Below are 13,181 nucleotides of genomic sequence, written 5' to 3' on the forward strand. Positions count from 1 at the left end.
TTACACATAAAATCACCACATACAGTATATAACAGAGGTATTTAGAAAGCTGTTGATTAAAGCAAACAAAGTGAGATAAACTCCCAGGAAATTACCAAGACGCATCATGTATCCAACATTTTAAAACAGATATAAATTAGTGATTACTGGATAAAATTCATTCAAACACAAACTCTCCACTCATGGCTTCACATTACTTGGCTCTAATAATGCTCGCTGGCGCTCTTGTTTAACATAATGTATCCTCTGAAACGTTTTCTTCATAAAGAAGTCAAACACTGAGTTTGATGCCTCTACCTATGCAGCCTCAGGACTCTATAGCTGGTCTCAGGACTCCACAATCGTGATGTCGAGTGTAGCCAAGCAAGCAGCAGAACAGCAGCGGTAGTCACAAAGAGCTCTCTGAGGTGAGAATCTGCAACATGAATTAATGTGCTGCTGAATATCCACGTGTGTACGTTTCAGTCTGAGCATGAAGCTACTGTGAGATAGTGGAAAGAGCAGAATCAAAAGTTAGGTGTGCAGTCAGCTGACAGCTCACCGTGATCTCTAGATGCTTTGAAATGTCTCCCCACAGAGTAGAAAACACCAGAAATTTTTATTCCTTCTCCACTGAACGCCTAGGATTCAGTCCTGCACAACAATGTGCTCTTCTTACGACCAACTGAATTTCAAAGGATCCAGTGAAACTAGATGACCAAAGACTTTTTTTTTTTTTAACATTGTAAAGCGTTATCAAAAACTTTGAGCTGTTTATGACTGGAGAACGTGGTTATTTCAGTATCTGGCAAAGATAAGTTTAAGTGTTTCAATGAGGAAAACACAATGCTGAGTATATCTCAACATCAATGTTGCTATTTCTTTGCAGGCAAATTTTATATTGCATGAACTTCAGATATCTTTTACCAGATGTGCACCAGTAGTTTCACAAAATACTCAAGAATATGTCTATTCTCTGTCTTTGAAAAGGCTTTTCTACATAGAAATAACGGCAGAACTGCAAGTGGCCATATTTTAACGACTGAAGTGGCTGCCTGTTTACTCAAAAATTATTTTGAAGAAGCACTTCAAATTGCATTTCTGTTTAATTTTATTTCTGATGATATTATGACACCATAACATGAAGGTATTTTGTATTGAGAATTATTAAGCTGTTCTACTTGAGCATCTCCTGGTAAACGGAATCTATTTAATCACAGAGCTTGGATAAAATGAGACACTGAGATTGACTAACTTCAATTTTTTCATGGCAGGTTTTACGGCCCAATTCAGATCTTTTGATCCCCCCCCCCAAACAACTGATTTACATGACATTTATTTCTTTTTATTTCCACTATCGGAAATATTTCCATTTTAAATCCCAATAAAATAAAAATTAGTTATTTCTCTGTTATTTATGCATACGTCTGGGTGTAACAGATAAGGTTGTGTTGGAGGTTAACAGATGGTGTCATAAAAAGGAAACGAGCGCACCCCTTAAAATACGCTCAAGACGTCGAGGACGTTTATGTCTCCAAAAATCACTTTCACTGGCTCAAAGGAACAAGTGCAAACTTCAACTGTGAAGAAAGCCGCGAGGGGGAAAAACTAGTTAACCTGCTCGTTTCTGATTGCTTGTCACGTCCATTGTAGACATGACATAACAGTCATGCCAAATTTAACCATCAAATCAAACTCTCTGCGACAGCAGCCCGGAAAGTTAAACACAGAAATGGATTTACAGATTTTTTTTTTTTCCATCCTCAAATAACGGTGAAAAATTCGCCTACAAACCTCTGCGAAACAATTATGTCCTGTAATGTTCGAATCCTTCCAGGTTCAATTCTCCTTGACAAGTGGAAAAGGAAAAACCTTTCCGGGGACAGAGGGGGATTGACATCGAGGGGTTTGTAATAAGAAATTGAAAGAAGAGCGCTTCACAAAAACTGTTCTCTGGTTTCTTACATGCTTTGGTTTGGTTACCTGAATGCATTCTTCACTACAAGTTTGTCTATTAATAAAAACATGATCATCATGACAGGGAATTAAACTGCTTTCTTTTAAATTTTATAAGATATAAGCTATTTATTTACCCTCCAGTGGGTCCTGAAGTGGTACTTAAATATAACAAAAGCTAACTTCATCTATTTTAAAGTCCTTCATCTAATTAATTTATCTGACAAGGCTTCTGATTAAGCTCCTTTGCTTCAAAATGAATACACAAGATGATTTGCTTTGATTTACCAACATCAAAAATGACAGATTTGAAACAGTATCATTCATTCATAAAGTGACAACTCATTGTAGATTCACTGAGAACCACTAATCACGCTTTGTTTCTGTGCCAGACAAGATTTCAGGCCTGAGCTGTCGAAAGCGCAGACCCGGGAGACGTTTAGAAGCTCATACTGGTTTCAACGCTCACAACAGCAGAAGGACAGATGGATATGCTCCTTTGTGCTGGTGTTAATTGCCTGCTGTACTCACAGCAGACAGAGAAGGGCCAAAGGAGGAAGTGCGAGAGACGTAAGAGCCCTAGTTAGAGCTGCTACTTTTAAAAATTTGATGTCAAGAGAGCAGCTTTTCCTCCATCTTAAATTTGTCTTTTATTTTACTGTATGACCTTTGGCAAGATGTACGAAACCTAATTGCAATCAAGTACGGCAATATAACTTAGGTTTGCTTTTGTTTCCAAGGTAACCTTTAATTTTAACCTTTCATCTACAAGGGCTATTTAGGTTTCTGCAGACTTCAGATAACCAGCTGAAGTATATTTTACTTGCAGTTTAGCCAAAAAGAACAACAATGAATTACGTATTTTAAAAATATTTGGAACTATTATTGAATTGTTGAGTTTATATGAAGCTGTGTGGCACTCTAAGATTCTTACAAGAGGCAGAATCATTTCATTCACTTTTAATTGAAGACTGTTTAAATTTAGCTTTTTAAAAAAAGATATGTTTAAAACATGTTGAATATAAAAAACATTTAAGAGAAAATGTTGAAGAGATAAAGCTGTGGGTAGAACAATATGATATCAAAAGTTATTTGTTGTCATAGAGGAATGAGTTTGATAATTGGCCATCTTTACACTAAAACAGTAACTTATTGGCTGCATGATGTCATAACGTTTTGAAGATAAACTTTTGGATTCAAAATTAAATTGGTGCAGATGTAATTTTAATTGAGGTTAGAATTAGTTTCTGCCAAATATCATAATAGTGTATACTTTTGTGTTAGCAAACCTAATGTTTGCTATTGCTTTAGGGTTTCTGCTACAAATGTTTAAGTTAGCAGGGTCCACAATTGGTACCTTGGTATTCTAGCTTCTTAAGTTCCAACTTCTTTTCTATATTTTAGGAATGCTCTACAAAGAACTTATGACTATGTGGATTTTCTGCAAATTTTAAGAGGACAGAATTAGCAGGATTCACAACTTTGCACCTTTGTTACACAGTTTGCTGCAAAAGCAACTCATGAGAAACCGCACAACACGTCAGCGAAACCATCCGCACTAAGCTAATGACTAAGCTAATGTATTCAACAAGCACACCAGGAGTGAGCATTTCCAAATCTCAGACTTGTGTCCTGCATGATTTCAAATGTTTCTCTGTTGAACACAACTGATTTAAATAAACAGGTCATCAGCAGGCTCCTGCAGAAAGAAGTGACAGGCTGATAATTCAACTATCTGAAGCAGGTGTTTGGAGAAGGGGCATATTTAGGAAATGCAGGGCGCTATCCCTTGAGTGTGATGGGTGGCTTACTCACATCTTAAGACTGTCCAATACAAAGTTTTCTGGCCCCTCAACATCTCTACAAAGAAACTGATTTTTTAATATTTAAACCTGCTATAAATGTTCAAACTGATTATAGCTCAAAACGGTGCAAACATTAAGAATGCAAGAAAAAAAGACGGTCTCGCTGAAACAAGACAAATTCTTCCTTCTAACTGAGAAACTAAGACAACTTAATTTTCTATAACTTGACATCTCACTTTGTTAGAATGGATTAGGAAATTAATAAAAAGAGGCTTGTAAATCTGACAGCAGCGAGTATCCAAATGACAAAATTAAAAGTGGGAAAATGAAGCCGAGGATAAATAATTGGCTGGGGAAATTTGAATGGAAAAAGTAGTGGAAAAGTCGAGGAAAACCAAGAGTGGAAACAGAGAAGGCAGCGGACGCTCCGGGCAATGCCATCTGTGGGTGGATCAGCGAAGGCTGCGTGCCACACACCTGTGTGGGACTGCCCTGGAGATAAGGCCCACAGCAGAATGGCCACACGGCCACCTGTGCTGCCAAACAGGTGCACAGCCCAGCCAATTAAACTATTAGACAAACACAGGCCTGTGGGAGCAAATTAGCAGGCAGTGCAAACATCTGAGGGAAGACAAAAAGCAGCGGTAAGCACTCACAGTGAAGAACAACACTTTGCTAGCAAGACTTTGAGGTACGCACACAGTTTTAGCTGCTATCATCACCAAAACAAATCATCAGATCAACTTAAGGTAAAGTCTTAAATGTTTTTCAGTGTTTTTGTGACACAGGACAGATTTAACTCCCATACATCTAAAAGAGATCAAGTTATCCATTTAATGTAAGCAGACAGAGAGGCTGGACTTCATGTAAGAGGACACACTGCTTCCGACTGCAAGACAGGTCAAGAGCATTATTCATGAAAGCTTTTACTTCAGGATCGACGGGGCAGTGTCATTAAATCAGTGTGGGATTACGCAAAGGGCTGAAAGCAATTGAGACAATCATGAACACAAGACAGAAATGAGGATGTAAGCGGAGATGCTTAGAACAATGTACCTGCAGAGCACAAAGACAATCTGAGCTAAGCTGCTAGAAAAATGCTCAGCTTTAAGGAAAAACATGTATAGCTTAGTTATATAAAGATGAATATGAAAAATCATACAATTAAAACGCCTTTCTCCCCAGTAATTTCAGAAATTTGTCTTTTCTTCACTTTTTTTAGGAACAGCTTTAATAAACTTGTTTTAACTTTTGTTTCATAAACTGCTGAAAGTGTACTATACTAAAGCAATAAGTAAAAACTTGAAAAAATAAGTGTTTGAAAGATAATTCTATTTTAAGTTAGAACTAAGTTGAAAAAATGCAAGGATTTGCCAATTATTTCACCCTCACGTTTACTTAAAATAAAAGACCAAACGTTGACATAACTCCACCACCCCCTCACACGAAGGAATCCAGCATGAGCTGCTCCAGTAAGTATATGATGACAGTGCGCAAAGGTTACATTAACATAGCGCAGCCAAATGCAGACTTTTTGTGCGTTGTGATCCATAACAACAAAATGCATTCACATTAATTACCGGTAACCTTCTCCATGCTGCTGGAAAGTGAGTCGCTTTTCCCAGGAGATAAATAAGCGGCATAAAGATAACTAAATGACCTGAGTGAGTCAACACCCACACAGTCCCCTCTGCTTACACACCTAAAGGTTGATCTCTGGCTGAACCTCACCATCTGCTGAATTTAACTATTTCCTACAGACTTTTAAAGAGGTAAAGCCTTTTATACACACCTGCAGGACGACCCCAACCTCGGTGAAACACCCTTGTTACAAGGCCGTTAGACATAAAACAATCTAAAAAATAAATAAACTGAAAAAATAAAAATCACCTAAATCTCCATATTATGCTAAAGATATACAGCTTCAAAAAGATTGAAAATAACCTGTTTACCTTTATTATGCACACTTATGTAAAGAGTGTCGTTTCCTATGCACATTTTAATGACGGTTAAACTGCACCAATTAAAAAGAAGAAGTCAGTTTTGCCACTTCAAGAAGTTAACTGGTAGGGATGTCCCAGATTAATCTCAAGTATTGGGTTGACATCTAAATTAAGACATTATTAAATGATCAGTATTGGACACCCTGGCTAAACCCAGAAAAAAATCCCAGGTGTTTGTATACTGTCTTTGATTTTACCTTCGCTCATCTTCAACCAGTGAGTATATTTTCGTGGGGACACTTAAAAAAACCGAGTTAAAGTATAGTGACTAAATAAATGTGTTTTTCACTATTCACCTGTCTGTCGCACTGCAAAAACACAAAATTTTACAAAGTATTTTTGGTTTAGTTTATAGAGCAAATATGAAATAAAACAAAACTAAATTACAAGTAAGTAAACACCATGATGTTGGAGATTGTTTTAAGTCAATAAGTCCTTAATATTAATTAAAAAGTATTAGTTATAAGTGAAATATTCTGTGTTAAAACTAATACTTTTTCTTCAAAGCTATGTCTGTTACAGGTGACAAAATGTCAAAACATTACAAAAATATTTAAAGTGAGTAAACCCCACGTCTCACAGCATATCAATCCTGTCCTGCAGAAACTCAATCTATGGCTGTTCAGCCAAATGTATCAGACATACTTAAGTATCAAATTTAAACTTAGTATCTTAGAGTAACTCAGAGCTGTATCATGAACACAAGGTCTTCATTTAAAGAGCTAATTTCTAAGAAAAGCTCATTAAAAACATTATGCATAAGTTTTAAAAGTTTAGTGTGTTGTTTTAGCTCTGTTTAAAAGTAATTAAACAGCTGTCTTCACATTATGCAGTTTTTTAATCCTGTTTCAGTTAGTACAGTCACCAAATAGAGATATCAGCTCTTTGAAAACTGGTAATAAATCTACTTTAAACAATCAAAAACTGGTGCACATTTTCTCAGTTTATGAAGATTACTATGTCCAGATGCTCCATAAAAAGAAGTATCCCATCAGGGAGGAGAATGGTCTGAAACAATCCAATATGAAAGAGGAGAAAATTGGGACAAACAAAAGAGCTGAAAGTGATCCGAGAGAGAAAGGAAAAAAAGAAAAAAAAAATCATACTTAATAGGAAAGTGCCTTCCTGAGACAGAATATCATTAAATGAGTTTCACAGAAATGGATAGGGTATCTACAGCTATAAGACATGTCTAATTTGCAGCAGCGGTCTTGCTTAAGGATACCTCTTGTTCCCAAGTCTTATGAGAGACAAGTTGCTGGAAGAAGAAAATGGTGTGAACATGAGTAAGAGCAGAAAGAGGAACCCAGCGAAGTGGGGGTAACATTAGATGGCTGGACTACAGAAAATCTGGTGTTTAAGCTAAATAAATAATACCTCGCAGCACTTCACAAGGCTTTCACTGAACACCTTTGGAGGACTGGGATAGACTCAATTTGTGGTTAGAGCAACAAATGGGAGAAAGAAAAATACACATTTATGCTCCCTTGAGACGAGCGTTTGACCATTTTAATTGGGGTGACCGCTGCCAGTCAAACAGGAAAAGAGGGAGAGGCCTGCTGCACAAAGAGTGGGAGTAATTTTATTAAGTCGAGTTATTTCATGGGTCAAACATCGGTACGCACTAATGCACGGTGGTGGCGAAAACAAGCAATTTTACTTTTACATGGATAACTGCCTTGTGGATTACACTGGAGTCGTTTCACTGCTCAGTACCAGACTAATAGCATAATATTTTTTCCCCAACTCACAGAACAAAATAGAAAATATGGTCCCAGTAGGTGTATAGCAGCATTTTTCAGCCATGCAGGTTATTTCCAGCTCTGTTTCTCCTCCCAAAATTGTTCATTTCTCTGGTTAAACAACCCAAACAAAGCGATTTATTCATTGAGTTGAAATATTCATGGTGCCAGAGGTGTTCTGATAAATTTAAATCAATCAAAATTTCCCAGCAATCGAGATGAGTGAAGGAACAATTATCCTCTGGTGATAAAACCTCTGGTTACCAACCTGACAGGGTTACTGGTGAGAGACACTCTGAGGGACTCCAGGCAGTTGAGCAGCTTGTCGTCCATGATGCCAGATCGCAGCTCATGGACGTATTCTTGGGACGAAAGGGTGCACTCATGCTTGCTGTTACGTAGCCCACCCTGTAAAGAAAAACACAGCATGATTAGATTAAAACTTTGAACCTGAACATTTTCAATATTTCATAAAAACTGTGCTTATATGCTGTCAGGCGCTATATAACATCAAGGACAGTTTCAGTTACACAAAGGGGCTGAACCATTTCTACCTAAACAATAATCATGGTGCAACTATGAAGTTTTGTAAAAATATTCATAACTGATGTGATTTCTTCCTATTTTGTAGAATGTATTATATTATGCTTTTATGCAATAGACCAAAGTAGTGCATAATTCTGACACACGGTTTTGTTTTCAAATTGTGAACATGTCCCTTTATCCTGTCATCACCTTTAATAAGGGTTTGTGCTAGAGAATAGCTTATGCACAGTATGATGCTGCCACCATCAAGTTTCACCATGTGGCTGGATTAAGGTGTTTCGGGCAACATTGAGGTCATGAATGTCCTAAAAGGACAGATTGTGGCATTATATATCAATAAAATATTACTAAATAGCATTTGATGAGTAGTTTTAAAAATTAAATATTGAACATCGTTGATGTAATTTGGCAGTATACAGATAAACACTGCTTTTATTTGACTGATAATATTTAAGTACACGAATGTTATCTTGAAGGTTAAATTTATGTGGCCAGCTAGAATGTAAAGGGCCACATAAAAAGTGATGGCTGGTTGGATTTGGCCTCTGGGCCTTTAGTTTGACACGTGTGCCCTAAGGGGACATGGGTAAAGAGAAAATTAGAAAAGTTGGTGCATGTGTGCAAAGGTAAAAATTTAAAAAATAGACGAGCCATAAAATTTGCGGTGTTTTCCATGAGTTTTTGGATGACATTGTCAGATATATTTAATGTTTTCAATTCTCCTACAACCATACCCCTATACTAGTCTGAGTTTTTGTTTGGCTTCCAAGAGTATCTTGTGTGCAGGAGGAATCAGCTTTTCTTTTCTATTTATTTACCCCCTTTGGGGTTCTGTAAAATGATTGTTGCTTTTCATTTGAAAAAAAAGTTAAGTTGATTTGCTAAGCATTTTCACAGACAAAACCATCACAAAATGATGTACTGTTAACCAATAAAATAACTACTAAAATTAAGTGCCAATAAAAAAAAAGAACACAGAATAAAACACAAATAGAAAACCTGCTTTAAAAAGAAAGGCAGTTTTAACTGTGTTTTAAAGGCAGCTATAGAGTAAGCTGTGAGGTTTGGCCGTCATGAAGAAATTCATAATTTTTCCCAATAGTTTAAAAACCTCTGAGGCATTTACAGAACAGCACTAAGATTACATGGCATGCTGACTATTTTCTAATTACATAACTGCTGAATCCAACTTCATATCCTGGATTTTATTTAGGGGTGTCAGAGTAAAAAGCACACCTAAAATTTCTATTTAATCAAATACAACAAGGCAAATTACTGAACATGCTGACTATTTTTCTCCTTTTAATGTTAAACAGTGAAGACTAATCCTGGCCTCTGCCACCATGAGCCAAAGACAGGCTCCACAGGCAATCTGCAGCAACTTCCGCTTCAAGTAAATGGATTCTTGTGTTTAATATCCACTGGGACATGTTTCTACACTGATGTTTACACAATGAGACCAGTGGTAGCACCACACACATTCAACTCAAACACATAAACACCAACTCCCTGAGCACACAGTGAAGCCCACTTTAGGCTATACATTGATAAATGGATCGACTCCAACGTCACTAAGTGATTGAATCGATTGTTGGCCCCAGCATTACTTCCAGGCACTCAAACAGGGCTCAAAATGAAAAAAAGCTTTTCATGGAAATGATTTACATTTTTGCCCCTCCACAAACATCTCAGGAAATTTGATAATTACTGGATGATTTCGATAAAATTACCTAGTTAGGTGGAAGATGTGTCTCAGTACCAAAGAAAACACATGACGAAACTCACTGCTGAGACTCCATCACATTATCCTGAACCAGACTCCTTGGCATAAGGAACGCGGCTGTATTCATTCTTGTATTGCTGGTTCCCTACAAAGTGAGCTGTGCTAATAGGCAGTTTGGGAGGTAATAAGCTAGCTCATTTATCTGGAGAAAAGAGAGACCTGCTGTTCTGCTGCAATGCACAGTCAACAAGAATGAGTCTTTTGTGTGTGCGTGCATGAAAAACCGGAGGGATTCGAACAGCATGCCACAAATCTTGTTCTTTTCAAGCAAGCTGAGCTTAGCCATTGACTAAATGATATAAAAATATATTTCTTTGAAAATGGTAATGTAAAATCATATTTTTAAAATGATCACCAAAGCATGATTCATACACTCAGGAGAAACTGTGGCATGCAGCTTATTGCTGTGGCTATATTAGTTCTCAAGTACTAAGATGAATATTATGCAAAAGAATAAACAAGAAACTAATTTCAAATTTCACAACAGATTTCTGTCAACAACAGGAAATTTGCTGCATATTTGCGCCACACAAAATTGAAGTAGTTTTAGTATTTACAGCTCAGAATAGCTGAGTATATTAGAGTCAATTAGAGGAAAGTAGGGAAAGGGTAAAGCTACACAATCTCTAGAAAACTTTTAATTGTGATACTATTGCTGTGAATATTGCAATGGTGATATTGATTTCAATTAATCCACATTTTTCTGACATTTTCTTTCCCTCCATCCCAATGACCCCCCACTTTCAATTTCAACATCTCAGCTACTAAAAAAAAAAACACGTCAAGCATCAAATATACAGTAGTATCTGCATGCAGAATTTCAGTGCAGGGCAGACATATTCTGATGATGAGTGCAGCAACTTGATATATTGTGCAGCTCAAATCTGAAAACTTTTTCTGTTTTGGGTTTATTTCACACATAGACCCCTTGACAGTTGCCTTCACTATTTACTGAGGCTGCAGAGTCAATCATAAAAACACCATGTTTGCAATATCGATGTGGCAGATAACAGTTCAGAAAGCTCTATGGTGATAGCTTTGTAAGCTGATAACATACAGTATTTGATGATGCTTTTTGCTTAGAGAAGAATAAAATGACAAACTATATTGCTATGTGTGTATGCTGTTTCATTCCTCAAACAGCAGATGTGGGAATAGTTTTAACAAGTTTTAACAAAATAACTTATGTTGTTTGAATAGAAATAGTGTACTATTTTTTTCTTTGACTCATTATGTGAATCATAACTGGACCAAATATTTAGTCCAACGATGTCTCTTGCTGATGGATTGGATAAAAGATATTATTAGTGAAATCTATCCAGTAGTTAAAATACATATCGTCCAAATTGTTTACTCAAACAAAGGCTGCAGACATCGGATTCATTAAAGAGGTATAAAAAGTGTTCATTAACACAGGAAATTACTTGTGTCATATCCAATAATACTACAAACAGGGAAAAAATGCTGCTCAAGTAAAAGTTATTTATCCTCAAGAAACATCTTGGCATGAAACACTTATGAAATGAGCTGTAGTTGTACAGTAAATAGTTTCTTTCATCATACTTAATGTCATCGTTTTTGTTTTACTTTAAGGAGGCTCAATACCAAAGCAGAGAACAGAGGAGGAGAAACATACCAGAGCTTTAATTTTTAAAGATAAAAAGAGCAAAAGTGCATAAAGAACTAAAGAGTAAAGTTTTGCAGCCCTTGAGATTATTTTTCTATGGATGTCATAGTAGTATAAAGTTTGTGTGTAAAGAGTAATACCCTTCAAATTGTTTTGGTAATTTTTTTCATACTTAATATTATCTGAAGTCTTAAAAACAGACAAGTTATAAGTCTGGAGGGAACGTAGAAACTGTTTTATAGAGAGTCATTGTGGGTATTGATTTGCAGGATGAACTTGAGACAAAATCGAAAGTTTCTTAAAATCCTACATTATTGATTTAAACATTTTGTCAAGATGCCAAAGGCCCAGTAATCTATTTTACATAAAGATTTTACTCTGTAGTGAATACTCTGTGTACACAACTTTTTATTCTAAAATATCTGAGTGTTTCACCAATTCACAACACAAGAATCTCAAGTTAACAGAAAGGTCTGACTTAATGTTTGATTAAATTTGAGGCAGTGTTTCAGAATTAGTTTTAATTTTGTGACTGGATTAACTGATGATATTAAATCCATTCCTTTAATTAATATTTTTTCTGAAACTTCTGCTCCTGACAAATCTTGCTCCCATAAACCTAACAATAAAAGCCTTCCACTTTGCAGTACTAAGTAAAACAAATAAATGTTGGGATAAAAGGCAGGTAAACAAATTAATACAAAAGTCAACAGTTTCAAACTTTTCATTCCTGAACGTGGCTGATTTGTGAAGATTTTTTCTAACCATACATTCACAGGTAATGGGCCATTAAAGGCGAATGCGTTTCTAAACAAATACATTTATCTTTCTACTTCTCCACAGTTCCCAGCAAACGTTCCACGATGTCCAGAAAAGCTTGAGATCTGGTTTCAGCACATGATCTGACCTCTGGAAACCGAAGACTTTGGCCATAAACTGCTTTTTTATGCTCTGAGCTCAAATCAATGGACTCCATTGGGGTAATATCAACATTACACCACCATACTGGCAGCGGAGAAACTATCTCGGGAGCAGGAGGGGAAGTGGAGCAGTCGCTGGCTGGCCTCTAAGTAATAAAATGTTTTTCCTCTGACTGGTTCTGAAATAATGGTCAACCTGGAGAAAAAGTGCAAGACTAAATCAAGAGGAGAATCGTGTGAGTGGGTATTGATGCATGAGTAAGAAAAGCCAAAGAATAAAGGGTAAGAAGTTATAGAAAAGGTAAAAAAAAATAAAAAATTAAAATAAAAGATAACTTTGGGAATAAAGGGCAGGGCAAAGACCATCAGGAGACTCTGCAAACTCAACGGCAGAGGAACGACTTGAGTCTCATCTCCTGCAGCTTATTGAATCCCCTGTTTGTCGATAACAGTATTTCCTGCCAAAGAAAATAGTGTTGGGAGCAATTACTTCAGTGAGCCTGTCAATTTCATTTTGGGGGGTTAGAGGTGCATCACGGACCCTTCCCTCCATCGTTTCCACCTCCGTGCCCCCGCCCCCACGTTCTCTGTACGCCGTGGGGAGTGACATAGTGTCTCGCCGTCGATCGAGGGAGGAGCAGGGAGACAATGCCAAGTCGGCTGCTCCTCAACATGTCATCTTCACCTGTAATGAGCCTGTAACAGGCTTCCTCACTGCCCAGTGCTCAGCCCACTCAGGCTGACTGATAGATACATTATTCAGGTTCTTTGTGAGCTTAGTGGAAAAGCTCATACACAGTAACTAGTCTGGGCCGGATGC

At 37.0% G+C, this 13,181-nt stretch overlaps 1 protein-coding gene across 4 annotated transcripts in view; it reads right to left on the minus strand.

The window, feature by feature from the left end:
* Positions 1-13,181, minus strand: part of diaph2 (diaphanous related formin 2) — a 454,593-nt gene that overhangs the window by 331,088 nt on the left and 110,324 nt on the right. For all 4 annotated transcript variants that reach the window (XM_023328256.1, XM_023328254.1, XM_023328253.1 and 1 more), the window contains exon 7: positions 7,754-7,893. In XM_023328256.1, the coding sequence (XP_023184024.1) occupies positions 7,754-7,893 (140 nt within the window). The remainder of the gene's footprint in view (positions 1-7,753; positions 7,894-13,181) is intronic.

This window comes from Xiphophorus maculatus, chromosome 23 (genome assembly GCF_002775205.1).
Source record: "Xiphophorus maculatus strain JP 163 A chromosome 23, X_maculatus-5.0-male, whole genome shotgun sequence".
NCBI classification, from domain to species: domain Eukaryota; kingdom Metazoa; phylum Chordata; class Actinopteri; order Cyprinodontiformes; family Poeciliidae; genus Xiphophorus; species Xiphophorus maculatus.